This window comes from Erythrolamprus reginae, chromosome 6, assembly GCF_031021105.1.
Source record: "Erythrolamprus reginae isolate rEryReg1 chromosome 6, rEryReg1.hap1, whole genome shotgun sequence".
In the NCBI taxonomy this organism is placed as follows: Eukaryota; Metazoa; Chordata; class Lepidosauria; order Squamata; family Dipsadidae; genus Erythrolamprus; species Erythrolamprus reginae.
Window position 1 is genome coordinate 41,461,194 of NC_091955.1, and position 27,098 is coordinate 41,488,291.

Sequence of the window (27,098 nt, forward strand, 5' to 3'; positions counted from 1 at the left end):
GATGATACCTCACCCCATGCCCTTGGATGATCTCACCCAGCAGTTTCATGTAGATATTAAATAGCAGGGGGGAGAGGACTGACCCCTGAGGCACCCCACAAGGGAGAAACCTCGGGGTTGACCTCTGGCCCCCTCGCTAACACCGACTGCGACCGACCAGAAGGTAGGAGGAGAACCACTGAAGATCAGTGCCTCCCACTCCCAACCCCTCCATCTGGCGCAGAAGGATACCATGGTCGATGGTATCGAAAGCCGCTGAGAGGTCAAGGAGCACCAGGACAGAGGATAAACCCCTGTCCCAGGCCCACCAGAGATCATCCATCAACACGACCAAAGCAGTTTCCGTGCTGTAACCGGGCCTGAAACCCGACTGTTGAGGACCTAGATAATCGGCTCCACCTCCTCAACAACCTTCCCCATAAAGGGAAAGTTGGAGACTGGACGATAGTTATTGTCAGAAATAGGCGATAAATTACAGCCTGCATGGACTGTAATAAATCATTTGTGGTGGTCAATGGATTAAGAAAGAATTTGCTTTCAAACAAGGTTTCTTTTTATTATAAAAGTAGAAAAATAAAGTATGCCATAGGAGGCATATAAAATGCGTCTTTACATCATGGCAGCTAACAAAGGACTAACAATATAAAAATGGAGAATCTGGAGAGGGCGAATATGATGCATTAATCATGTGGCAGGATTTTACATCATAATAGGAGGAGTTAATAAAAACACACACTGTTAACTATTTAATTACTTAATAACTCTGAATGTCTCTGAATGTCTCTGGGGCTGTCAATATTCAGCGTGACAGTTATTAAGTACGGCTAGGTCCAAGGAAGGTTTCTTGAGGAGGGGGCGTACAAGTGCCTCCTTATAGGGAGCCGGAAAGGACCCCCTCCCCAAGGAAGCATTGACAATCTCCTGGAACCAGCTCCGTGTCACCTCCCTGCTGGCCGAAACCAGCCAGGAGGGACACGGATCCAGTAAGCAGGTGGCGGAACTCACACTTCCAATGTCCTTGTCCACTTCATCAGATGTCACCAGATCAAACTCTTCCCAGACAGGTGGACAAGTACGGACCCCAGTCACCTCGACTGACTCGTTTTCCAATTGGAGTCGAGGTCCGCTCGGATCCGAGCGATTTTATCAGCGAAAAACGTGTTGAAACCCTCGTCACTACTCTGCAAGGGCTCCCCAACTGCCCCCTGGTTAAGAAGGGAGCAGGTCACCCTAAACAGAGCAGCCGGGCGGGATTCCGCTGATGAAATCAAGGTGGAATGATACGGACATCTTGCCGCCTTGAGCACCACTTTGTAAGTCTTAATATGAGCTCTTACAAGTGTTCGATTGGATTCAGACTTATTCCATCGCTTTTCTAGACGTCTCTTCTGGGGTTTCAACTCCCGGAGCTCTTCGTTGAACCATGGAGCTCTACGGGGTCTAGTGCCGCAGAGAGGTCACAACGGCACAATTCGGTCTAGGGCCTCTGCTGCAGCCTTATTCCAGGCCTCAGCCAGAGACTCTGCCCGAACTGTGGACGAGTGTATCTGGAATAACCCCAAGCACCTTCTGAAAACCTTCTGGATCCATCAGGCGTCTGGGGCGGAACAGCTTAATCGGTTCTGCCTCCCTGCGGGGGAGGATTGGAGCCAGGAAGTCAAGCCGCAGTAGAAAATGGTCCGACCATGACAAAGGCAACACTTCTAAGCCCCTTAGTCTCAGACCATTATTCAGTTGCTCAGAGAGGAATACCATGTCAGGTGCGTTTCCCCCCTCGTGAGTCGGACCCTGTACTATTTGGGTCAGGTCCATGGTTGCCATGGTGGCCATGAACTACTGTGCCAGTCCAGAGGTTTCACCGAGCGACGGCAGGTTAAAGTCCCCCAAGACAATAAGTCTGGGGAATCCCACCGCCAACCTGGCTACCTCCTCGAGTAGCACAGGCAGGGCTTGTGACATGCAGCTGGGAGGCAATTACGTGAGAAACAAGCCCACCTGAACCCCTAAATCCAACTTCACCAGGAGGGACTCACAACCTGCAATCTCTGGAGCAACGAGTCTACGCAGGCGAAGACTCTACCTGGCTATAATAGCCACTCCTCCCCCCCACTTCCTTGGGGTTGAGGCTGATGCCATATCTGAAACCCAGCTGGGCAAATTTCAGAGAGAGGAACTCCTCCCTCCGGGCCCAGCCAGGTTTCAGTTACACATGCCAGGTCGGCCTCCTCATCCAGGATTAAGTCCCAGATGAGGAGAGCTTTATTTGCCACCGACCTGGCATTGAGTAGCAGCAGCCTGAGCCCAGGGCCTTGTACTTTTTATATAGATTTGGCTAGAAATATTGGGAAAATCCTTTTGAAAAGCAAGCACGTGATAGCCAGACAACTAATTTTATGAAAGAAATCCATTTTACTAAAAATAAGTATGTAATTTTGAAATTAATAGCATGATTTTTATATAAATTGAAATAATTGAACACAGCGGGGGGGCTTTTATGTACAAAATAAACAAGAAACATCAATGTTTTCAGTTCAATTTTCTTTTCATTATGTTCAGAAATGTTCAAACTGGTAATTCAATGCCAAAGTTATTGAAAATATTTGGAATTAGGGGCCTAGAAAAATTTATAAACTGACATGCTTGGAAAATGGGGGGGGGGCTTTTATGAGCAAAATAAAAAAATAAGCATCATTTCTTTCAGTTCAATTTTCATATTATTATGTTCAGAAATGTTCAAACTAGTAATTCCACACCAAATTTAGTAAAATTGTATGTTGTTTGCAGGCAAAACTTATCTATAAATTGGGGGGGGGGGGGGGAAATCACAAAAAGGGTGGGCGGGCTTTTATGAGCAAAATAAACCAATAAGCATTTTTTTAATTTCAATTTTCATTTCATTGTGTGCAGAAATGTTCAACCTAGTTTCCAAGGGAAAGAAGTTTTCAAATTGACCAAATATAAGCACTTAAAATAAAGAATTTTAGTGCACGTTACACAGACTCATAAAAAGTACAAGTTTTGAACAGAGCAGCAGGGTTAAAAAATTCATGGATCAGATATTTTTCTTTTTGTAATCTACAAAAAAAATGTGCATGCAACCAAACTAGGCCTATTTATTTTCTTTTATACAATTGTTGTTTGTTTGTTTGTTTGTTTGTTTGTTTTAGGCAGAATGGGTAGCTCTTAATTATGTACCATTTGCAGAAAGATCTTTAGAAGTTGTGGTAGATCTGTACCAAAAGACTGCTTGTCACAAAGCTGTGGTAAATGAAAGAGTTCTTGAAAATATTATCAAGGTAAATATTTTATATAGATTTTAAGATTACTCTTTAAAATGAGCTGAATTGTTGTTTCCCAAGTCTGTGTTTGGATTGCAGAACTTGCATGAAGGCCTAAGAGCGGCTTATAACTATTGTTTTTGCAATTATTATTTCAAGAATTACACTCTCCTATATTTTTATTCTTTGAGAATTGTTTATTTTGTCAATTATCAGTGTGGATCACATTTAATTATTTCTTTGTAACCCTTTCTGGTATGAAGATATAGTAATCAAAAACAAAACATTATCTTGCTTTAATTAATTTAATTATCTTTCATGGGGTATGAAGTAAAATCTGCAGTCATGTAAGATTCTAAAAAACATTACAATTCAGAATTAATTCAAGTTTTTATTTCATCTGTAGTACCTACCATGTATAATAAAGAAAAGAGGCCGACCAAAATGTTCAAATATTTTAAGTCTTTCTACTGCTTTGTAAACCTGAATTGAGGTACCATAAAAGCCTACCTCCACATAATATGAACTTTATCCTTTATCTTAGCATTCTTTAATGTTTATGAAAGAAAAGCCATAGATGCTTTATTTCTTGGTATGTGACTGTTAATTATTCACAAACTCCCTTCAAATTTTGCAGGGCTATACAGTGGAGAACTAGCAGTTTTTCTACTATATTTAGAGAATTCCGGGAAGAAAAAAGATAAAAAAAGAAAAACATTTTGCCAACTACCTTTCAGAAAATGAGATCAGAGTTATTATTAAATGATATTTGGAGGGAAAGACATCCTTTAACTAGGCAATATACATTTTATTCCAATCCCCATAAAATTTGGACAAGAATAGATATGGCCTGGGCTTCTAAAATAACTGCAGAACAAATTAGAGAAATTGAGATTGACACAAATATATGGGCCGACCATAACCGTATAGTGATATACTGGAAAAATAATAAGAGACAGGTGAATTGGCAGATGAATAGGAACGTTATAAGAGATAAGCAATATAAGGAATGGATAGAAAAAGAATTAGAATTTTTTTAAATTAATAAAAACTCAGAGACCTCTTTTCAAAACTTATAGGATACAGCTAAAGCATATATTAGAGGATTAATGATTTCCTATACAGCAAAGAAAAATAAAGAACAGAAGATACAATATGAACAATTGATCAGTGAATTAAAACAACTAGAACTAGTATCACAACATAATTCTAAAGAGTATGAGATTAAAACAAAAATGGAATTAATTAAGCATAAAATTAAGCTTATTGAACAAAAACAAATAGCAGAAAAAATTTAAAAGGCCAAACAGCAATACTTTGAACATGCTAATAAACCAGGAAGATGGCTTGCATATAAATTAAGGAAGTATAGACAATCAAAAATAATTAAGGAATTAGTAGACAATAAAGGTATGAAAAAATATAGAACTGATGAAAAAGCAAGAATAGTACAAGACTTTTATAAAGAATTATATAAAAAAGAGGAAATTAAAGAAGATGAGATTTTTAAATATTTGAATTCAGTAGATTTACTACAATTAACGGAAGAACAACAAGCAAGACTAAATAGCCTAATTACAATACAAAAATTCAGACAGCCATTAAAAAACAAAAGAATAACAAAGCAACTGGGCTGGATGCTATACCGGTGGAATGGTACAAAATAGAAAGCGAAGTAATAATAAACAACATGCTGGAAATTTTTAATGAAAGCTTAATGGATGGTAAAATTCCAAAATCATGGTCAGAATCGTTAATAACATTAATTCACAAGTCTGGGACAGATAAAGATAAAATACAAAATTATAGACCTATATCATTATTAAATGTTGACTATAAAATATTTACCTCAATCTATGCAGAAAGACTTTAAAAGATTTTAGGAGAGATAATACACCAAGATCAAAATGGATTTTTACCGGGCAGGCAAATAAAAAACAATCTTAGAATGATTATTAATTCGTTGGAATATTATGAACAATATCCAGAAAAACAAATGTCACTAATGTTTTTAGACGCCAAAAAAGCATTCGACAATGTAGATTGGACATTTATTAAGATGCAATTAAATAAAATGAGATTTGGTACAAAATTTTTGAATTTAATAGATGCTATATATTCCAAACAAACAACTAAAATTATATTAAACAATGAACAACTGGAAAAATTTGAAATTTTTAAAGGAGTGAGACAAGGATGTCCGATATCACCTTTACTGTTTATTTTATCCCTTGAAGCATTATTAATTAAGATTAGGGCAAATCGCAAAATACAAGGATTAACTGTTGGGAAAGAATCATATAAAATTCAAGCATACGCTGATGACATGACTTTTATAATAGAAAATCCAGGTAGCAGGATTAAAAATTAATAAAAATAAGACTCAACTTATAGTTAAAAATATGACAGATATGCAGGAAAGAAGATTAGAAATTATTACAGATATGAAGATAGTAAAGAAAGTAAAATATCTGGGAATCTGGATTACATCCAAAACTATATAGTTAAAAAATGATAATTATATAAAAATAATTGAAGAAATTAAAAAAGACTTAGAAATTTGGAATAGTTTAAAATTATCTTTCATGGGAAGAATAGCAACCATCAAAATGAATGCATTACCTAAGATATTGTTCCTATTTCAAGTATTACCTATAAATCCAGGGGGGAAATTTTTTAAAGATTTAACAACAATTGTTAAAAAATTTATATGGCAGAGTAAGAAGGCAAGAATAAAGTTAAGCATATTAGAAGGTATAAAGGAAAGAGGTGGTTTTGCCTTGCTCAATTGGATTTCAGAAAAGCGGACTTTAACAAGCTCAGAACGAACCTTGAACAATGCCCCTGGAACGAACTCTTAGAAGGAAAAACCACTCAGGAAGCCTGGGTGATCCTAAAAAACAGCATCATAGACGCCCAAAACAACGCAATCCCCATGAAAAGGAAAAACAGGAAAACCAAAACTAAACCTGCATGGCTAAACAAAGCCCTCGCAGATGACATAAAAGGAAAAAAAGCTAAGTACAAACAATGGAAAGAAGGACTCATAACCAAAGCGGAATATCAGCAAACAGCCAGTTCCTGCAAACAAAAAATAAAAACAGCAAAGGCACAATATGAACAACACCTTGCAGCGGAAGTCAAAGACAACAAAAAAAGATTCTTCCAACACATCAACAATAAGAAGAAAATCAAAGAAACAATCGTCACACTAAAAAACGAAGAGGGTAGAGAAATCACAGACAGCAATGACCAAGCACAGCTACTCAACGCCTACTTTGCTTCAGTCTTCACACAAAAGGGAACCTCCCTCCAACCAATCTGCAATTTAACTGCAACAAACTGCCCCAGAACCGAACTCAACATAGACAAAAGCACAGTGAGGGACTACCTGAGGGAACTCAACGAATACAAATCACCAGGGCCAGACGGACTTCACCCCAAAGTCCTAAAAGAATTGGCGGACACCATAGCGGAACCACTCCTCCTCATCTACCAAATATCCTGGATCACTGGAGACCTACCGGAAGACTGGAAGCGAGCTGACGTAGTCCCCATCCACAAAAAAGGCAAAAAGACCGACCCAGGTAACTACAGACCAATCAGTCTGACCTCTATACCTGGAAAAATACTGGAGAAAATAATCAAAAAACAACTTACCCACTTCCTAGAAACAAACAAGATCATATCCAATAGCCAGCATGGATTCATCAGAAACAAATCATGCCAAACCAATCTCATATCATTTTTCAACACCATAACCAAGTCAGTTGACCAACGCAACTCAGTGGACCTCATATACTTGGACTTCAGTAAGGCTTTCGATAAAGTCGACCACAATCTCCTAATCCACAAACTAGAAAAAAATGGAGTAGATTACTACACATGTAGATGGATAAACAGTTGGCTGACCAACCGCACCCAACGAGTTGTCCTCAACGGCACCAAATCCACATGGAAAAAAGTAGACAGTGGAGTACCACAGGGCTCTGTCCTGGGTCCTGTACTCTTTAACATCTTCATCAACGACCTGGACGAGGGAATAAAAGGGGAACTAATAAAATTTGCAGATGACACCAAGCTGGCGGGGGTAGCCAACACCCTTGAGGACAGGCTCAGAGTACAAGAAGACTTAGACAGACCATCACAGTGGGCCCATACCAACAAAATGAGGTTCAACACCGACAAATGCAGAGTTCTCCACCTCGGCAAAAAGAACCCTAGACATACATATAGCCTGAGAGATACCCCACTCAGCAGTAGTGACTGCGAAAGAGATCTTGGAGTCTTGGTGGACAATCAACTAAACATGAGTCAGCAATGTGCAGCAGCAGCCAAAAAAGCCAACTCAATCCTAAGCTGCATCAACAGAGGAATACGCTCCAAGACCAGGGAAGTACTAATACCACTCTACTATGCCCTGGTCAGACCCCACCTGGAGTACTGCGTCCAATTTTGGTCACCTCACTACAGGAAAGACATCGAAACTCTGGAGAAGGTGCAAAAAAGAGCAACCAAAATGATTAGGGGACTCGAAACCAAGACTTACGAAGAGAGATTGAGAGAACTGGGCATGGACAGCCTAGAAAAAAGAAGGTCTAGAGGGGACATGATAGCAGTTTACAGATACTTGAGGGGTTGCCACGGTGAGGAGGGGGTCTCTTTATTCCCCAGGGCACCAGAGGGCCGGACGAGGAACAATGGTTGGAAGCTGACCAAGGAGAGATTCAACCTGGAAATAAGGAAGAACTTCCTGACGGTCAGAGCGATCAACCAATGGAACTGCCTGCCAGGGGAGGTGGTGAACTCCCCAACTCTGGACACCTTCAAGAGGAGATTGGACTTCCATTTGGCTGGGGTGCTGTAGGGTTTCCTGCTCAGGCAGGGGGTTGGACTCGATGACCTAACGGTCCCTTTCAACTCTATAAATAAAATAAATAAAATAAAAAATTATATTGTAAGGCAGCCGCATTAGCTTGGATAAAGGAATGGGTGACATTAGAAAATAGAAGAATATTAAATTTGGAAGGGCACGACTTGATGCTTGGATGTCATGCCTTCCTTTGGTATGATAAAGATAGAACACACTCTTATTTTAAAAGGTATACAATAAGAAAGTATTTATTAGAAGTTTGGAAAGATATCAAGAAAGATCACTTTTTAACAGTGCCAGAGTGGATATCTCCACTAGAGGCGATTTGCCACCCTAATTTGATGCAGGATAGAAGGATACCAAAGTATAAAGAATTCTTAGATGAACAAATGAAACTTAAAACAAGATATAATTTGCAAGAAGAAGGGCTCAAACTAGATTAGTGGCAATATATACAGATACAGTCGAAATTTCAAAGAGACAGTAAAACATATATATTTAATAAGAGTTAAAAAAATTTAGGTAGTCTATTAATTACAAACCAAAAGAAATTAATAGGGAAAGCATATAAATATATGATTGAATATAAAAATATAGATTTGACGCTAAAAGATAATGTGATAAAATGGTGCCAAAATATTGGTAAAGAATTTGATGTAGAGACATGGGAGAAAGTATGGATTACAAATTGGAAAATGACGAAATCAGTATCTTTAAAAGAAAACCAAATTAAGATGTTTTATAGGTGGCATCTCCCACCAAATAGAATTGCCAAAATGTTTCCAAACACATCCCCCAAATGCTGTAAATGCAAAAAGGAAATAGGTTCCTACTATCATCAATGGTGGACCTGCAATAAAGTCAAGACATATTGGAAAATGATAGAAAAAATATTAAAAGAGATTACATTACAAGAGATAGAAAAGTACCCCAGAATTTTATTTGTTAGGCATAACTAAGCAGAAATATAAAAAATGTATTTTTTATTTAGTTGTACATATTTTAACAGCGGCCAGGATAGTCTACGCACAAAATTGGAAGGGGGAAAGTATCCCCCAAAAAGAAGACATAGTTTAAAAAAAATTGGATTGTGCAGAGATGGATATGATGACAAGAAGGCTGAATGACCAAGAAGAATCTGATTTTTATATTATTTGTAATATAGTTTATAAGTGGATAGAAAAAAATTAAAATTAAATGTTATGAGAAATGTATGAATATATTGAAATGACTTTAGAATTTTTTCTTTTGATTAATTCAATTTTATGTTTATTAGAATATATAAACAAAATTCTTCTTTTCATCTAGATTAATATGTTAATGAACTAAGAATATATTCTTTTTCTGTATTTAAAATTAACTTCTAAATAGAGAGGGGTAATTGTAACCCCTACTACATGTTTAAATGTTTGTATGTCTGTGTGTTTTTTATGAAAAAAATCAACAAAGTTTATTAAAAAAAAGAGAGAGAGAGAATACCTGAAAAATAATATTTGTAATATCCACATGTGTCCATTCATATAAGATGGTTTCCTATCAATTTATTTTTTATTCATTCATTCAATTTTTGTGCCACCCTTCTCCTTAGACTCAAGCGGCTTACAACATGTTAGCAATAGCACTTTTTAACAGAGCCAGCCTATTGCCCTCACAATCCGGGTCCCCATTTTACCCACATCGGAAGGATGGAAGGCTGAGTCAACCTTGAGCCAGTGATGAGATTTGAACTGCTGACCTACAGATTTGATTTGATTTGATTTATTGGATTTGTATGCCGCCCCTCTCCGGAGACTCGGGGCGGCTAACAACAATAATAGAACAGTATACACAATAATCCAATAGATCTACAGTCACCTTCAATGGCCTGCAGTACAGCACTCTACCTGCTGCGCCACCCCGGCTCATTTGCTGAACCAACATAAAATACCTTTTAAAAAATTCCTCAGATTTCATTTATTCCTAAATGCTACATGTTGTGACTTCTTTTCCTTTATACCCTTCCTATGCATTTAAGTCCATCTAAAGTTATAGGTTGTTTTTTTCCCTTGCCTGTAAGTGGGATTTAAATGCAAGTACAGGTATTCCTCGACTTACAAGCACAATTGAGGCCAAAATTTCTGTTCCCAAATGAAACATTTGTTTAAGTGAGTTTGCCCCATTTTACGATCTTTCTTGCCACAGTTGTTAGGTGAATCATTGTAGTTTCTAAATTAGTCAAACTGTTGTTAAGTGAATCTGACGTCATCATTGACTTCGCTTGTCAGAAGGTCACAAAAGGGGGATCATGTGACCCGAGGACATTGCAATGGTCATAAATGAGTCAATTGCCAAGCACCTGAATTTTGATCATATTACCACGGGGATATTGTAACAGTCATAAGTGTGGAGGTTGGTCATAAGTTACTTTTTTCGGTCCCATTGTAACTGAGCAATTACTGTACTAAAGAAACTGTAAATCAAGGACTAGCTGTACTGAGTTTCATATATGTTTCATATGCATATATCTTACTGAAACCAATGTAAATATTTTATTTTGACAGACATTAAGGATGCCTCTTAGTCTGAAATATGCTTGCCCTTCAGAAAGTACATGGAAACTCGCGGTCTCATCACTCCTTAAAGTTCTCTCAATTGGGTTACCAGTTGCTAGACAGCATGCTTCCTCTGGAAAATTTGACAGTATGTGGCCAGAGTTAGCCACTACTTTTGAAAACTTTTTGTTTACTAAAAGGTAAAATATAATTATATAGTTATGGGGCAATGTAAGAAGGATGGAGTTCAAGTGTTTTGAAATAAAATAATTTGGATTTTTTTTTCCACATTGTGCCTTTGTATTAAATAATGACAGTGATATTTGGAGAAGTTGTTTTTAGTTTGCTTTTGGTCAGTTGTAGCTGGGTTTTCCCCCCCATCCAATTGTATTATATTAAAATCCCTAAGAAAGTAAACACCATTTCTGCCAATCTATAACAAGCTTCTTATTGCAGTACTGTAGCTAAAACCTGTCTGATTATCTGAAGGCCTTTACCATCTCAATGCTGTCAGAAAACTGTGTTACTAGATGAGTTCCCGTATTTGCAAAATATAGACTTATAAAGACCTATAATACGGTCTTTCTCCACAAAAAGAATTTAAAAGAGACTATATTGCTCAGTAACCTATTATGGATCTGGGACACTAGCAATAGCAATAGCATTTAGACTTATATACTGCTTCGCGGTGCTTTAAGCCCTCTCTTAAGTATTATACAGATAGTAAGCATGGCCAGCTCAACATCGTTTATGTCAGGCATCTGTAGTGGCCTGGACAGGGCTGGAAGAATCTATTGTTTCCAGCAGAGAAAGGCAAGACCAGGGTGAGCGTCAAAACTTTGTCCATCACAGGACCCTCACCGCCCCTGTCAGGCCATGCGGAGGACTACCAAACAGTGGCATGGGCTGCCTAGAGCCCTAGATCAGGGGTCAGCAACCCACGGCTCTGGAGCGACATGTGGTTTTTCATCCCTCTCCTGCGGCTCCCTGTCACTAGTCGGCTCCACAATTGATAAGGCTTTTGGTTAGGACAGGTAGAAGAAAAAGAACACCACACATGTGGTGGGGGAACCAGAATTCTGGTCGGCAGAGGGTAAAGGATGCTGTGCTACGAGGAGATTATGGTGGGGTAATCAGACATCCGGTTGGCTCCAGAATTGAACAGGAGGGCTTCCAGTTAGGACGTTTGTGGCTCTTTTAGTGTTTAAGGTTGCTGACCCCTGCCCTAGACAATAGAGGGCAAGCATCCAGCCCAGCCCTTGAGCTTCCAGGATGCCACAGTATAGTCCTGCTTTCCTGAGGGGGCGCCCAGCTGCGCTTAACTGCTCCTCAAGGCTGCTGCTGCTGTGCTTGCTCTCCTTGGCTAGGTTGCTCATGGTGTGTGCAGGAGGGCAAAGGGTGGGTGAGAGGGAGGCCCAGTTTTGTTACCAAAGCAAACATCAACTATAGGATGGGAGACCACCAGGAGAAGAATGGGCAAAGCAATGATGATAGGGCAGCAGGGCTGCTGTGGCCAAGTGCTAAAGCAGGAGTTTCCTCAGACCCTCCATCACTCTCAAAATCTCTCCCTTCCTCCCTCCCTCCCTCCCTCCCATTCCTATCTTCATTTGTCCTCCTCCTTTTCCCTCTCTTTCTTCCTCATTGGGTTTGACACCTCTGGGGAGTTGTCCCACACATTTCTATGCAATATCATGTTATCCAATGTTTCCTTCACACAAAAACAGTTAAGATAGCACCAAATGCTTTCTGCAGGAGAGTTTGGAAGGAGCTGTAGTTCTTCTGTCTCCTGTAATTTACATTGTGGTTTTTGGTGCTGCAAATATTTGATACCATAACAGAGGTGAAATGTTCAAAATCTTGATATGAAAGCCCAGTTTCAGTGTTTTATTTTGTTTTTTGCTTTATGAAAGTACCGTATATACTCGAGTATAAGCCGAGTTTTTCAGACCAAAAAATGGGCTGAAAAACCTGACCTCGACTTATACTCGGGTCACTGAGGAGTCACCACAAGAGGGCGCCCTGCTGGAGCCCGGCAGGCATTGGTGGCTTGGGCGGGTGAGGGAGCTAGGGCAGGGAGGGCATTGCTGTCTGTGTAAATACGTAGTGCCATCTCTGACAGCCGGACACAGGGACTGGGCTGCAGAGTTCGCGCTTTTCCACCCTCCGCAGCTCCAACTTTTAATTAGGAGAGAAGGGTGGTGCGGAGGAATGATGCCGGCGCCGAGGAGGCACCTTTAAGGCAAATTCAAGAGTTCAGAAAAGGAGGGGGAAGGCGATGGGAAGCTGGTGAGGTGGGGGAGGGCGAGAAGACAGAAGCAGGAATCCACAGCTGCTTCAAAAACGGAACCGCCTGAAGAACTGGAGCTGGGTGAGACATTGATAGAAATGGCGACGGGGCGGGGTCCTGCAGCTCGTCTCTCTCACTTCCTCACTTTCTTTCTTTCTTTTTAAAATATTTAAATACCGATAAATAAATATTCTGTCGGCTGCTTCCTCTTCTCTTTTGTTTTCTCCTGTCAGTTGCGGTGGTGGAGGAAAAGGAGGAAAGGAAAGAGGCGAGGCTACTTTTTTCTTTCCTCTTCCTCCGTTTCCTTCGCAGTTGCAACTGCCGTCCCAAGTGGATCTCTTTAGCAAATCTGCTTCCCCGAACAACACATGGGGCAATAAAGGGAGACGGAGGAGGAGGGAGGATCAGGGGTGGGAGGGAGATCCAGCCAGTGAGCCAGCTAGCAAGCTAAGGGGGGGGCAGCATGAACTCTCTCCAGGCTTTAGAAGCCCCCAGCCGGAGAGAGAAGCAGATTTGCTAAAGATATCCACTTAGCGCGGTAGCAGGGAAAGAAGGAGGAGGAGGTCAGCCTCTTTCCTCCTCCTCCCTCAGAGCTGTGGGCTATTCTGGCTCTCCTCCTCCTCCCCCTGCTGCCGTCCCAAGTGGATCTCTTTAGCAAATCGGCTTCCCCCGAACAACACATGGGGCAATAAAGGGAGACAGAGGAGGAGGGAGGATCAAGGTGGGAGGGAGATCCAGCGAGCCAGCCAGCAAGCTAAAAGGGGGGTGGTGGCATGAACTCTCTCCAGGCTTCTAAAAACTTGTCAAGTTTAAAGATCCCTGGATTAGAGTTAAAAATGCAAGAGTCTTCAAACCTGAAAAGATTAAGGCTTGTGGACTTCAACTCCTCCTCCTGAAGTAGCATGGCTGGGGCAGGAATTCTGGGAATTGAAGTCCACTAGTCTTAAAACTGTCAAGTTTAAAGAGCCCTGGGTTAGGGTTAAAAATGCAAGAGTCTTCAAACCTGAAAAGATTAAGGCTTGTGGACTTCAACTCCTACTCCTGAAGTAGCATGGCTGGTGCAGGAATTCTGGGAGTTGAAGTCCACTAGTCTTAAAACTGTCAAGTTTAAAGAGCCCTGGGTTAGGGTTAAAAATGCAAGAGTCTTCAAACCTGAAAAGATTAAGGCTTGTGGACTTCAACTCCTACTCCTGAAGTAGCATGGCTGGTGCAGGAATTCTGGGAGTTGAAGTCCACTAGTCTTAAAACTATCAAGTTTAAAGAGCCCTGGGTTAGGGTTAGAAATGCAAGAGTCTTCAAACCTGAAAAGATTAAGGCTTGTGGACTTCAACTCCCACTCCTGTGGTAGCATGGCTGGTGCAGGAATTCTGGGAGTTGAAATCCACTAGTCTTAAAACTGTCAAGTTTAAAGAGCCCTGGGTTAGGTTTAGAAATAGGTTTTAGCTTGGTTGCTAAGTGAGTTACTTTTTTTACTTTTTAATTTATTGTTATTACCAGATTGCTTTTGTTTACCCTCTTTTAAATTTACAGAGCTAGTTTACTGGTTTTCTTTAAAATAAATATTCTAAAACATTTAATCTACTGATTTCTCAATTAATGTAATTTTATTGGTTTCCATTTTTATAAGTTACCAGTAGCCACCGCATTTTCTAACCTCAGCTTATACTCGGGTCAATAAGTTTTCCCAATTTTTGTGGCAAAACTGGTGCCTCGGCTTATACTCGGGTCGGCTTATACTCGAGTATATACAGTAGTATATATTTATAATATATATTAACAAATGTCTCCATTAGTTAAACAAGAAAATAATGAACTAATTATAAATCTTTGATATCTTCTGAGTTTTAATTAAAAATCATCTTCCCATAGAAATATTTACTATAGCGAGGATAATATTTCCTTGGCATTTTTTCAAAAGGGTTCTCCAACCCCTTAATTAAGGCTATTTTTATTTGCCTTTCAGTTTACCTCCAGATAATCTTTCTATTCAAGAGTTTCAAAGAAATGAAAATATTGATGTTGAAGTAAGTTTGTTTGTTTGTCTGTTTGTTTATTTATTTATTTATTCGATTTTTATGCCACTTTTCTCCTTAGACTCAGGGCGATTTACAACATGTTAGCAATAACATTTTTTTTAAACAGAGGCAGCATATTGCCCCCACAATCCGGGTCCTCATTTATATATTTCTATATATTTATAGATTTGTATATATTTCTTAACATCCGAAAATAGAGTTCATATTTACATACTAAAATATTTTATCATAATAGTTGCTAAATTTATATAAAGTATAGATTTTGCTATTAGTTGTGATACCTATTTGCAAAAGATTGGCCAGCATACTCCAGTTTGCTGACATCACTCATAATTTCATTTAATTTTGCAGTTTGTGCTTCAGTCTTGTTATGAGTGTTTGCTAAATTACCATTTCAAAAACATTTGTCTTTCATTTGTTATAGGTGGTGCAGCTCATCAGCACAGAGATACTGCCATATGCTAATTTTATTCCCAAGGAATTTGTTGGTCAGATTATGACTATGCTTAATAAAGGTTCAATACATTCTCAGTCCTCTTCATTTACAGGTATGTCAATCAAAAGAATATAAAGAGATATTCAGGCACAATAAAAATTCAGTACAAAAGATTTAATATGTTCAACAGTAGTATGTACTATCCAGATCCAGAAAAAATATGTTTGAATGAAGGAGGCATTAGAGTAGCTCATATGTAGTCACATAACTTCTTTAAAATATGCCTTTTCCTATGCTCACATAGCAGCCATGTTTTTAAAAATATATTCACAGTCCCAATAGTTTTAGTGACTGTTCTTAAAAATTAAGTTTTAGAAATATATATTTCTACTTGTAGGTAAAACTTAACAAATTGAAAAATCATTTCTCCATGCAGTAACATTTATTCATTCATTCATTCATTCATTCATTCATTCATCCATTCATTCATTCTATTTCTATGTCGCCCTTCTCCTAAGACTGAGGGTGGCTTACAGCATATTAGAAATCTACATAAAACAATATTCTAAAAATCCACAGTTAAAACTAAGCAAACAGGTTCACACATCCCACATCCAACATTCATTCATTGGGAAGGGCAAGATGTCAAGGTTTCAATGGCCCCAAGCCATTGGTGGGTCTTCAAAGCTTTTCGGAAGGCAGGGAGAGTGGGGGCAGTAGAAATCTCTTGGAGAAGCTCGTTCCAAAGGGCTGTGGCAGCCACAGAGAAGGCTTTTCCTCTAGGCCCTGCCGACATTGTCTAGCTCAGTGTTTCCCAACCTTGGAAACTTGAAGATATTTGGTCCAGATATCTTCAAGTTGCCAAGGTTGGGAAACACTGGTTGAGAAACACTGGTCTAGCTGACGGGACCTGGAGAAGGCTGACTCTGTGGGCCCTAACTGACCGGTCAGACATATGAGGCAGAAGACGGTCCCTTAAGTAATCTGATCCCATGTCTTGACAATGCAGTTAGTAAATACAGTATTCTGATTAAATGCTTAAGTCAACAAATATATAGTGATATAAGTTTGATTAAACATGTGATTTCTACTTCTATGTTGAATAATCTTCATTTCCCAAAGGAGAAGATAGAAAGGAAACTGATAGAATAAATCATGTTTAAGGCATTATTACATAAATTATTTACATCTCATTTAAACTATTGATTTCAAAAGCTCTTGATACCCCACTAGTTTCTTTGGAATGCTACCTGTTCATAGAACAAGAAAATGATTCTCTAGACTAGTTGACAATTTAAACCATTAAAAATGAAAATATGGCCAATTTGATTAATCAGTTTTGTTTTAATCATTTCATATGCATGTTTGTATTATCCCTGTTATAATTTGCTCTGATTAATTTTCACTATGGATATTTTGTCTTTCTTTATATGTCATATTATGTAATAAATTCTTTTTTAAAGTTTTTTATTTTTCTCCATATTAAAAAAAAACATGCATAACAATACATATATCTTCAATCCCAATCCATAGGCATATATTATCTCTTATAAACAATAATAAAATAATCTAAATTGCATTCCAAATTTTATTTTCTATAATTCTGTCTTTCCCAATATTTACTTTCCCCATTTACCTCTTTCTATCTTAGGGGCTATTCCACCTGCAAAAGCTGAATCTTGCACCATGCACGCATGCACGCTCCTCGCCCATTCCGGTAGCGCCCGGAATGGTGGCCTGGGTACATGCTATCTGTCTAATGGTGCCTCCTTTGTCTATTTTTGTCATCTGGGTTACACCAATCATATTTCTAATTTCTTTTCATCCCATTCATATTAAGATAAATAGTAAAATCTTTATCTTTATTCTTTTTCAAACATTCATAAAATTTCACCCATTAAAATAAATTATTAAAACAAAGGTTGTTTTTGATTTTGACAGAGGCAGAAATCGATATTCGTATGAGAGAGGAATTTTCCAAAATGTGTTTTGAAACTCTGCTTCAGTTTTCATTCAGTAACAAAGTAACAACTCCTCAAGAAGGCTATATTTCACGAATGGCACTTTCTGTTCTATTAAAACGATCTCAAGATGTGCTTTATCGTTACATAGAAGATGAAAGATTAAGTGGCAAGTGTCCACTTCCAAGGTATGATAATTGTTTTGTTTATATTCCTTTTCTCAATAAGGCCATTTACTTACTGCCACCCAATAGTGATCAGCTAATTAATTTTAGATTCTAAACCTAATGTTCATCTAAGATTGTTTTGTGCAAACATATATTACCCAATAACAAAATGATTTGTTAACTATGGTTTTAAAGAAATAAATATTTTCAGAATATACCATCATGAATATAAGAGCAGACTTTGTTTCCACTGCTAAATAAATTTATTTGACAATAATAGTCCCACAAAGAATTTCATACTTTTAAAATAAACTAACTGAAAAAGAACATCTGTAGCTTTGCAGATATCTTCCCAGACACTCTGGATGTACCATATTTTTCAGAGTATAAGACACCCCCCCCCCCCAAAAAATGGGGAATATGTAGGTGCGTCATAGACCAAATATGGGCATTTTGGGCCTCCCAAGCCCTCCGGACATTGTGTTTTCACCCTCCTAGGCTTCCAGAAGCATTCTACAATGCTTTGCACCACCTGTTTTCAGCAAAAACATTCCCATTTTTGGCCTCCCAAGCTCCCCGCGTGTTACATTTTTGCCCTCCCAGGCCCCAGAAGCACTTTGCAGTTCTCCAAACATCCGGTTCTTGTCAAAAATAGGCCAGTTTTCACCAAAAACGGGTCCATTTTTGGCCTGCAGAGTGGCAAAAACATGACGCACAGGAGCGTGGGAAGGCAAAAAGTTAGCATCCAGATTAAGTTTTATCTGGCAGAGCTTCTTTTGAGGGTTCTTCAGTAACGAATCGAGTGCAATGCATTCATCATATGCAATGCATATCCGAGGTGGTTGATATTTCTCCCGGCAATCTTAGTTCCAATTTTTGATTCATATAACTCCACCTTTCTTATGATGTGCTCTGCTTATAAATTAAATAGGAAGGGAGATAGTATATAGCAGTGATGGTGAACCTTTTTTTCCTTGGGTGCCAAAAGAGCATGGGCGCACTCTATCACACATGCACAAGCGCCAATCAGTGGTTCTGTGACTAGTTCTCACTGTTACTTCTTGACCAACATACAGGTTTCTCAAGAGACAAATAAAAGATCTGGTACTCCCATCTCTTTAAGAACTTGCCACAATTTGTTGTGATCCATACAAAGGCTTTAGCGTAGTCAATGAAGCAGAAGTACCATATTTTTCGGTGTATAAGATGCAACTATTTACTGCAAAAAAGTGCTTTAAAAACTGGGTGCGTCTTATATATCGAATGCTGACTAGGCCGCCCGGCAGCCCTAAGCAGGAGGCAGGTATCTTGGGCCCAGGGATTGCCAGGCTGCCATCATATGCCGGGCATAGCATCATCAGCAAAGTCTCTTTCCAGGCGGCTGCCCAGGGCCCCCAACAGGCACGGACAAGGCGGGGGCCCTTCCTGAGTAAGCAGTCCCGGCAGAGGCAGCGGCGGGAACTGCTGAGGTGGCTCTGGTGGCTTTCATTTGAGGAGCAGCAGCACCAAGAATGTCATATTCATGCCCCAGGCCAAATCACAAGGCTGAGGAAGTCTGCAAACAGGCCCTGAATGGGCAGAGCTGTTGTCCGCACCGGCACCATGTTATTAAGTGGTGGGCTCAGCTCGGGCAAGTGGCTGTGGCGGGTTGAGCAGGAGCCATCTCTCCCTGGCTGAAGCAATTCCAAAGTGAAACTTTTTCCTCCCCCTGCAGCGACACAGGAGTGAGATGGCTGTGAGGAGAGGAAGCTTCGTGCCAGGAAGAAGGAGCAAAGGGGGAGTTGGGGAAAAAGTTTCAAAGAAGCCTCGCAAGACGGAGGCTGCTTGGGGATTCCCAGGAGGAGCGCGTCCAAAGGGAGCGAGCGGCCTGATGGGGGGGAAGCACCCCCCCGAGCCTATTTTCAGTATGGCCTCAAACTCCTTTTAATGCTGAGGAGGTCAGCGAACCGTGAGAATTTTGTCTGATGCATTCCACTCACAAAAGTCCTTTCCAGGTATTTTGCATCAAATGGCATCTTCTCCAATGCACTCTCAAGGGGAGTCCAATGTGGCTAATTCTCTAGTCTCATTGGAAGGGACTGAGTTTAATTTAAATATTAGGAATGTACCGCCTCCTGGCCCTCCAGTCAAAAAAACTCAGTCGCAGTAAAGGGACTTTGAGTTTCTTATGAAATTAAAAAACCACTTACAAGACTAATCTATTGTTTAAAATGACTTGTAAGTGGTTTTTTAATTTCATAAATAAAGTTTTTTCTTCTTTTTATTAACAGGTAAGAGATCTTCACAGCAAGATATACTCTCAGGGCAGCATAGGGTTGACACCCTCCACGGGTATCACTCTCGGCTGCCTCTCCTCCCCTACTAGGCCCTAATCTCACCTGAAGGAATAAAAGCTTGAATGTGGAAGCGAGCGACCGGGTAGCTGACCTCCGCGGTCACACCCGGATAGTTAAAAGCTGTTGACGTCGGAGGGGTCCGCCCCCTCCGATGAACATACCGGGGGCGTTTTCCTGAGCGAGGATTCTGAGTCGGAAGTTATGACCGCATTTGGCAGGTGCCTTTGAAAGAGCCGTTGTTTTTTGCCTAAGGGACGGGCCATTCTCCCGTAACTTTTCACTGTGCCTCCAATCAGGCAAAAAGCTCAAGCAGCGCCTCAGCTTCCCGAGGGTTGCCATGACAACAGGATTCACCATTTTGAGTAATAAGGCAGGTATAACCAAGACCTTTCCTACGATCCAATGGTTGCTGTGGCGACCACAGCGGGCACCATTTTGTGGCAGCAGAAACGTCATACTTAACTAACAAATTGCACTGAGTTACCATCTGCCTCGGCAACACGCATGTGCTTAAGGAGCCTTGCCTGTCATTTTGCCGCACTTGGTAAAGGAGAGCAGCTGTGAGGCAAAGTTTACCTTTGATTCTTCAAGCGTGAGTGGTGAAAAAGGTTAAATAATTATGATCGATCCAGCAGCTCTCGTGGTAGATAGGTCTTCGACTCCTAAACCCAGTACTCCAAAGGAGAAGGCCCAGTCAGATAAGGGAAGGTACAAATCGTCTCAGACTTCTTCACTCAGAGAAGCTGAGAAGACGATAAGGGCACTGGAAAAACAATTAGAGGCAATCCAAAGGCAACTACTACCTACGGCCAATGTTCCCTCTAATTTTTTTTCGGGGTGGGTGGAAAAGTATAGTGTCTGAGCAGCAGTCCCCTTGGGACTGGGCGGCATAGAAGTATAAATAAATAAATAAATAAATGAATAAATAATAAATCCCTTCTTTTTTATTAAAAGAAATTAATAATAAAACAAAACAAAACTCTATTACTATTAAAACTAAAACAACCAGCAAATCCAAAAACATAACTATTAATAATAACAGGTGAGGGCTGGGGGGTTTTCTCTCTATTATTATTTAAGTGCTTTTACCATATGCTTTAAATCAAGAATCACTACTCTCTGTTTCTCTCTTTCCTGTCATTCTCTGCCTCAATCATTTTCTCATTTCTCTTTTTTTCTCCCCTTTATTCTATCATTTCTCTCTCTTCCTTCCACTCCTCTCTCTCTCTTGCTTTCTTCCTCTCTCTTACTCTCACTCTCTTCCTTCCTCTCTCACTCTTTCTTTCTTGCTATCTCTCACTCTCTCTTCCTTCCTATCTTCTCTCTCTCTCTCTCCCTTCCTTTCTTTCCTTCTCTCTTCCTTCCACTTTTTTCTCTTTTCCTTCCTTCCCCTCTTCCCCTCCCTCTCTTTCTCCCTCTCTCCCTTTATATTTATCTCTTCCTTCTTTCCTTCCTCTCTTCCTCCCTTTCTCTCTCCCTCTCGTTCACTTTTCTCTCCCTTCCTTCCCTCCATCCCTCCTTCTTTCCTCTCCACTTCTCTTTCCCTCCCTCTCTTTCCCTTCTTTCTCTCCACATCTCTGGCAGGCAGCTGGCTTTGCTGACAGAGCATATCCCGTCATCCCAGTTCTTCCTTGAAAACATAAAGCAGCCATAGTAGAGCCCAACAGCTGCCCAAGGCCCATTGTTAGTAGAGCGTAAATTTTATACATTCGAGGAGGACATGGAGAAATTGCTAGTTCCCCCAACCATAGACAAACCAGTGGCAAGCCTGGTGTCTAATGCGCTGGTCCCTTCAGACATATCGGATGAACTCAAAGCCGAAGATAAACGGGTGGAGAACATGGTGCTTAAAACACATCAAATGGCAGCCTGGGCCCTGCGAGTGGCCTCCACAGCCTCATTCTTCAATTGAGCCACTATTTTGTGGATTCAAGAAATACAATCCAGGCTGAATCCGGAGGATGGTCTGCTTCTCCAGGATCTTAACAAATTCTTGGCCGCCACTGAATTCTCTGCAGATGCCACAAAGTTTGCTTCCAGGGCAATGGCTTCTTCAGTGTCTTCGCGCAGATTGATATGGCTGCGCAGCTGGCAGGCGGATGTAAAATCCAAGTGGCGCTTGGCAGCTTCTCCCTTCCATGGTGAAAAACTATTTGGGGAGTCTTTAGAGGGAGTACTTATAGAAGATAAAGATAAAAAGAAAGTAATGCCGAGAACGAACAGACCTGAAAGACGTCTCAACCCTTTTAATAGACGGCAGCCCTTTCGGTCCGAGCCCTCCTCGGCAGTCACCCAAGGTTCAATGCCATACTTCCAGGGCTCTTTCAATCATGGAAATTACCATTCAGACAGAGCTTACTTCGGGGATCGCAACAGATCTTTCCAACAAGGATGTCGGCCCTTTAGAGGATCCAATCCTAAGGGGTTCAAGCGTAACAAATGACTCAGCACACCTCTACCCTCTTGGGGGCAGGCTGCGGAATTTCGCAAGTGTCTGGGAAACCACGTCCTCAGACACCTGGGCAAATGCTATGGTGTCCCAGGGATTGCGCATCGAATTCGATCATCTTCCCCGAACAGTTTCCTGCCTTGCCCTGCAGTGACCGATCCGCAAAAGAAGGCACTGCTGTACCAGGAGGTTACTCACCTCCTACAAATAGAAGCGATCGAGGAGGTTCCTCATTACCAATAAGGCAAGGGTTTTTATTGTTATATTTGTGGTCCCCAAGGCTTCCAGGGGATGTCGCCTAATTTTGAATCTGCATCAATTGAACCTCTACGTATTATACAGGAGGTTCAAAATGCATTCACTTAGTACTATTCTCTCAGCCATATGTTACAGACTTGCTTACATCAATAGACCTAAAAGAAGCTTATCTTCATGTGCCTGTCAATCCTTGTCACAGACAGTTTCTATAGTTCTGCCTAGACGGAGCACATTTCCAATTCAGGGCAATGCCGTTTGGCCTAACTTTGGCACCAAGAACGTTTACAAAGTTGCTGGATATTCTCACGGCAAGCCTCAGACACCGGTCGTTGCACCTGATGGTGTATCTCAACGATATAATAGTGTTATCAAAATCTACAACACAGGCACGTCGGGAGGCGGAACTGACTAGGTGGTTCCGCCCCAGACGTCTGATGGACCCAGAGAGCTTTCAGAGGGTGCTTGGGATTTTAACAGATTCATTTGTCCACAGCTCGGCAGAGTCTCTTGCTGAGGCCTGGAAAAGGACTGCAGTGGAGGCTCTTGACCGAATTGCACTGTTGCGACCTCTCTGTGGCATTAGACCCCGTAGAGCTCCATGGTTCAACGAGGAACTCCGGGAGTTGAAACGCCAGAAGAGACGTTTAGAGAAGCGATGGACGAAGAGTAAATCCGAATCCAATCAAACACTTGTAAGAGCTCATATTAAGACTTACAAAGTGGCGCTTAAGGCGGCAAGATGCGCGTACCATGCTGCCTTGATTGCATTAGTGGGATCCCGCCCGGCCACTCTGTTTAGGGTGACCCGCTCCTTCTGAATCAGGGGGGAGTTGGGGAGCCCTTGCAGGGCAGTGCCAAGGAATTTAACTCATTTTTTGCTGATAATGTCACTCGGATCCAGGCGGACCTTGACTCCAATTGGATAGCAGTGTCGGCTGACAATGAGTCAGTTAAGGTGACTGGGGCTCGTCTTTGTCCACCTGTCTGGGAGGAGTTTGACTTGGTGACACCTGATGAAGTGTACAAGGCCATTGGAGCTGTGAGTTCCGCCACCTGTTTACTGGATCCGTGTCCCTCTTGGTTGGTTTCGGCCAGCCAAGAGGTGACACGGAGCTGGGTCCAGGAGATTGTCAACGCTTCCTTGGGTACGGGGTCCTTCCCGGATCGTTATAAGGAGGCACTTGTGCACCCCCTCCTCAAGAAGCCTTCCCTGGACCCAGCCGTTGTTGAGAGGGTGGTGGCACTCCAACTCCAGCGGTCCTTGGAAGAAGCCTATTATCTAGGTCCTCAACAGTCAGGATTCAGGCCTGGCTACAGCACAGAAACTGCTTTGGTTGCGCTGATGGATGATCTCTGGCGGGTCCGGGACAAGGGGTTGTCCTCTGTCCTGGTGCTTCTCGACTTCTCAGTGGCTTTCGATACCATCGACCATGGTATCTTTCTGCGCCGGCTGGAGGGGTTGGGAGTGGGAGGCACTGTCCTCCAGTGCTTCTCCTCCTACCTCTCCAGTCGGCAAGCCCCCCAGGCCGGCTGCGACCTTTTAAAACACCCGTGCCGCTTCGCAGCTCTCTCCTGAAGCCGAACGCTAAAGCCGAACTTCCGCGTTCGGCTTCGGGAGACAGCTGCGAAGCGGCGCGGGTGTTTTAAAAGGTCGCAGCCGGCCTGGGGGGCTTACCAGCAACCTCCCGAACCGAACCCGGGGTTCAGCAAAATTTTGCCTCTTCTTACGAACTTTGTTCGAGTTACGAACCGGCGTTCGGGAGGCTTCTGGGAAGCCCCGCCGCCCGGCTGTCACCTTTTAAAACAGCCGCGTGGCTTCCCAGCAGTCTCCGAATGCCGGTTCGTAACTCGAAAAAAGTTCGTAAGAAGAGGCAAAATTTTTCTGAACCCCGGGTTCGTATCACGAGTTGTTCGTAAGACGAGGGGTTCGTATCTTGAGGTACCACTGTATTTCCATATCTTCCCACCTTTTAAAAAATTCGGTTGTGAAATGGCCTCAATTGGTGAGATCCATTCTGGCATTACAAAGAAATATTTTTTCTTTATTTCATTCCAAACATCAATCAATGCTTTTCTAATGATATTACTTTTAAATTATGAATGGGTTTTCAACTTTCCATACCATATAAAGGCATGCCAGGCCAGCATTAAATTGTGACCTTCTAGATTAAGCAATCTTTGGTTTTCCAAAGTTAACCATTCTTTTATCCATGTTAGGGCAGTGGCTTGGTAATATGGTTTCCAGTTTGGGAGGCCTAGGCCTCCTCTTTCTTTATGGTCTTCTAATGAATTTTGTTTTATTCTTGGTTTCTTACCTTGCCATATAATTTTTTTTGTTATACTATTTAACTCAGCAAAAAATTTTGGTCCGGGATCAATAGGGATAACTTGAAAAAGGAATAAAATTTTTGGAAGGATATTCATTTTAATTGTAGAAATTCTTCCAACTAGTGATAATTGCAAGTTATTCCAAATTTCCAAATCCTTTTAATCTGTCCTACCGTGTTTCCCCGATAGTAAGACCCCCCCGATTGTAAGACATATGGGGGGTTTCAGGGGGGTCGGCTAATATAAGCCATACCCCGAAAGTAAGACATATGTCTTACTTTCGGGGAAACACGGGGTATTGCCGCCGGGCCGATTGCCGAGCGGGGACGGGGCGCGGGAGGAGGCAGCGCTGCACCAGACCCCTCAGGCCGCTCCGCCCGGGATGGGGCTCCTCCGGAGGGGCGCACGAGGGCTCGGGAGGAGCCCCATCCCGGGCGGAGCAGCCTGAGGGGTCCGGTGCAGCGCTGCCTCCTCCCGCGCCCCGTCCTCGCTCGGCAAGAGAGGCACGAAACCGCTGCTTATGCCGGGCGGCCTGCCTGGAACGCCAGCAATGCCGCCGGGCCCATTGCCGAGCGGGGATGGGGCGCAGGAGGAGGCAGCGCTGCACCGGACCCCTCAGGCTGCTCCGCCCGGGATGGGGCTCCTCCTGAGCCCCCGTGCGCCCCTCCGGAGGAGCCCCATCCCGGGCGGAGCCCCATCCCGGGCGGAGCGGCCTGAGGGGTCCGGTGCAGCGCTGCCTCCTCCCGCGCCCCGTCCCCGCTCGGCAATCAGCCCGGCGGCATTGCTGGCGTTCCAGGCGGGCCGCCCGGCAGTCCAGGTTTCATCATTCATTTATCTCGGCTCGGAAATTATGCGGGTCTTTCAATCCTGCTGCTTCTTTTTAGCTCCTTTCCTCCTTTTTTTCGGTGCCTTTCATCAGATGATGGACCCCAAACATTGCAGACCCTGTGCTTTTCTGACTTACCCTCGTTAAGGATGGAAGGCTGAGTCAACTTTCAGCCTTCGGGAACGTGACCCTTTCAATTTTTTTCTAATATAAGACATACCCCGAAAGAAAGACATAGGGGGGCTTTTGGGGGTAAAAAGAAAGTAAGACACTGCCTTACTATCGGGGAAACACGGTAGCAGTTTTAAATAATTGTCATTTTTTAAAGATATGGCTTTGGAGGTCATCCATATACCTAAGTATTTCACCTTTTTTGTAACTTTCATATTTGTTAAATTTTCTAAACATTTTCTCTGTGTCTCTGTCATATTTTTTGTTAGTAACTGTGTCTTTTCCTTATTTATTTTCAAACCTGCGACGTGCCCATATTCTTCTATTAAGTTTATTAACCTTAGAATTGATGTTATAGCATCTTCTATAATAAAAACTACATCATCGGCAAAAGCTTGAACTTTATAAATTTCTTTTTTAATCTTCAATCCTTTTATTTCCTTTTCTGCTCTTATTTTTATCAACAAAACTTCTAATGTTAAGATAAATAATAATGGGGATATTGGACAACCTTTCTCGCTCCTCTTTGTATTGCTAATTTTTCAGTTTGCTCACTATTTATTATGATTCTAGCTGTTTGTTCAGAATATATAGCGTCTATTATGTTAAAAAACTTTGTTCCTACTTCCATCTTATTTAATTGTATTTTCATAAAATTCCAGTCCACGTTGTCAAATGCTTTTTGAGCATCTAGAAATACAAGTGCCATTTGCTTTTCAGGGTGTTGTTCGTAGTATTCCAAAGTATTAACAATTATTCTTAAATTATTTTTAATTTGTCTTCCTGGTAAAAATCCATTTTGGTCACTATGTATCATGTTGTTTATAATACTTTTAAGTCTATTGGCAAATATTGATATAAAAATTTTATAGTCTACGTTCAACAATGAGATAGGTCTATAATTTTCAATTTTTTCTTTCTTGGTATCCGCCTTATGTATTAAGGTTATTAAAGTTTCTGACCAGGTTTTTGGTAGTTTACCTGTTGTCAATATTTGATTATATATCTCAAGCATGTTGGAAAAGAATATTTCTAAATCTAGTTTGTAAAATTCAGCTGGTATTGCGTCTGGACCGGTCGCTTTATTATTTTTTTGATTCTTTATAGATTGTTTTAATTCTATATCTGTAACGGGTCTATTTAATCTTTGCTGTTGGGCTT

The 27,098-nt window shown here is 41.4% G+C and overlaps 1 protein-coding gene across 6 annotated transcripts in view; it reads left to right on the top strand.

The window, feature by feature from the left end:
* Window positions 1–27,098, top strand: part of MON2 (MON2 homolog, regulator of endosome-to-Golgi trafficking) — a 331,402-nt gene that overhangs the window by 290,803 nt on the left and 13,501 nt on the right. For all 6 annotated transcript variants that reach the window (XM_070755596.1, XM_070755593.1, XM_070755594.1 and 3 more), the window contains 5 exons: window positions 3,168–3,296; window positions 10,692–10,882; window positions 14,933–14,993; window positions 15,430–15,553; window positions 17,383–17,590. In XM_070755596.1, coding sequence (XP_070611697.1) covers window positions 3,168–3,296; window positions 10,692–10,882; window positions 14,933–14,993; window positions 15,430–15,553; window positions 17,383–17,590 — 713 coding nt within the window. The remainder of the gene's footprint in view (window positions 1–3,167; window positions 3,297–10,691; window positions 10,883–14,932; window positions 14,994–15,429; window positions 15,554–17,382; window positions 17,591–27,098) is intronic.